The sequence below is a fragment of the Trypanosoma equiperdum genome, assembly GCF_001457755.1.
Source record: "Trypanosoma equiperdum strain OVI genome assembly, contig: ctg_1468, whole genome shotgun sequence".
In the NCBI taxonomy this organism is placed as follows: Eukaryota; Euglenozoa; class Kinetoplastea; order Trypanosomatida; family Trypanosomatidae; genus Trypanosoma; species Trypanosoma equiperdum.
Genome location: NW_027123469.1, coordinates 23,089 through 23,585, shown reverse-complemented (window position 1 = coordinate 23,585; position 497 = coordinate 23,089). Strand labels below are relative to the sequence as shown.

The following is a 497-nucleotide window of genomic DNA, read 5'->3' as shown; positions in this document are numbered from 1 at the left end:
TCGGGGTCCCAGGCTGTCGGGTCTGTGACGGCTGCTGTCGGTGTGTTTATGTATTCGCAGATCTTCTGCCCGATTAGCTTGTTGTCTAGCTCTGATCTGCTTTCTCTGGCTTCTAGCGAGCCGCACCCTTCGCTGGCACCGTTTAATTTGTCTATTGGGACGTCCGCTGCTGTTTTGTCCGCTTCCGCTGCTGTCGCTTTGGAGATTAACCTGATAAAGTGGTTGTTTGCGTCGCTACCTTGCCGGCAGCCGTAGCCGTCAGCTCCGTCTATGTTGGTTATTGTACCCTTTGCTTCAGCTGCTACTTTCATTGGGCGCGGTCGCAGGTCGGTTGCTTTCAGCAGTTTGATTTTAGTTTTTGCGTTCAGGTCTACCGGGACGCTTTCCGGTTCCGTGTTTGCTGTTGGTGTATCAATACAGGCTTCTGCTCCTGTCATCACCGGTTGTACCGTAAGTTCACACACTTTTTGTGGTGTATTGCCGCCGACCGCTGTTGT

The 497-nt window shown here is 52.5% G+C and overlaps 1 protein-coding gene across 1 annotated transcript in view; it reads right to left on the bottom strand.

Annotated features, from left to right (window-relative positions):
* The window catches only part of TEOVI_000832500 (uncharacterized protein), a gene marked incomplete at both ends in the record, with an annotated part of 1,215 nt that overhangs the window by 55 nt on the left and 663 nt on the right, over nt 1–497 (bottom strand). Inside the window, one exon of the mRNA XM_067221579.1 lies at nt 1–495. Within this exon, the coding sequence (XP_067077680.1) occupies nt 1–495 (495 nt within the window). The remainder of the gene's footprint in view (nt 496–497) is intronic.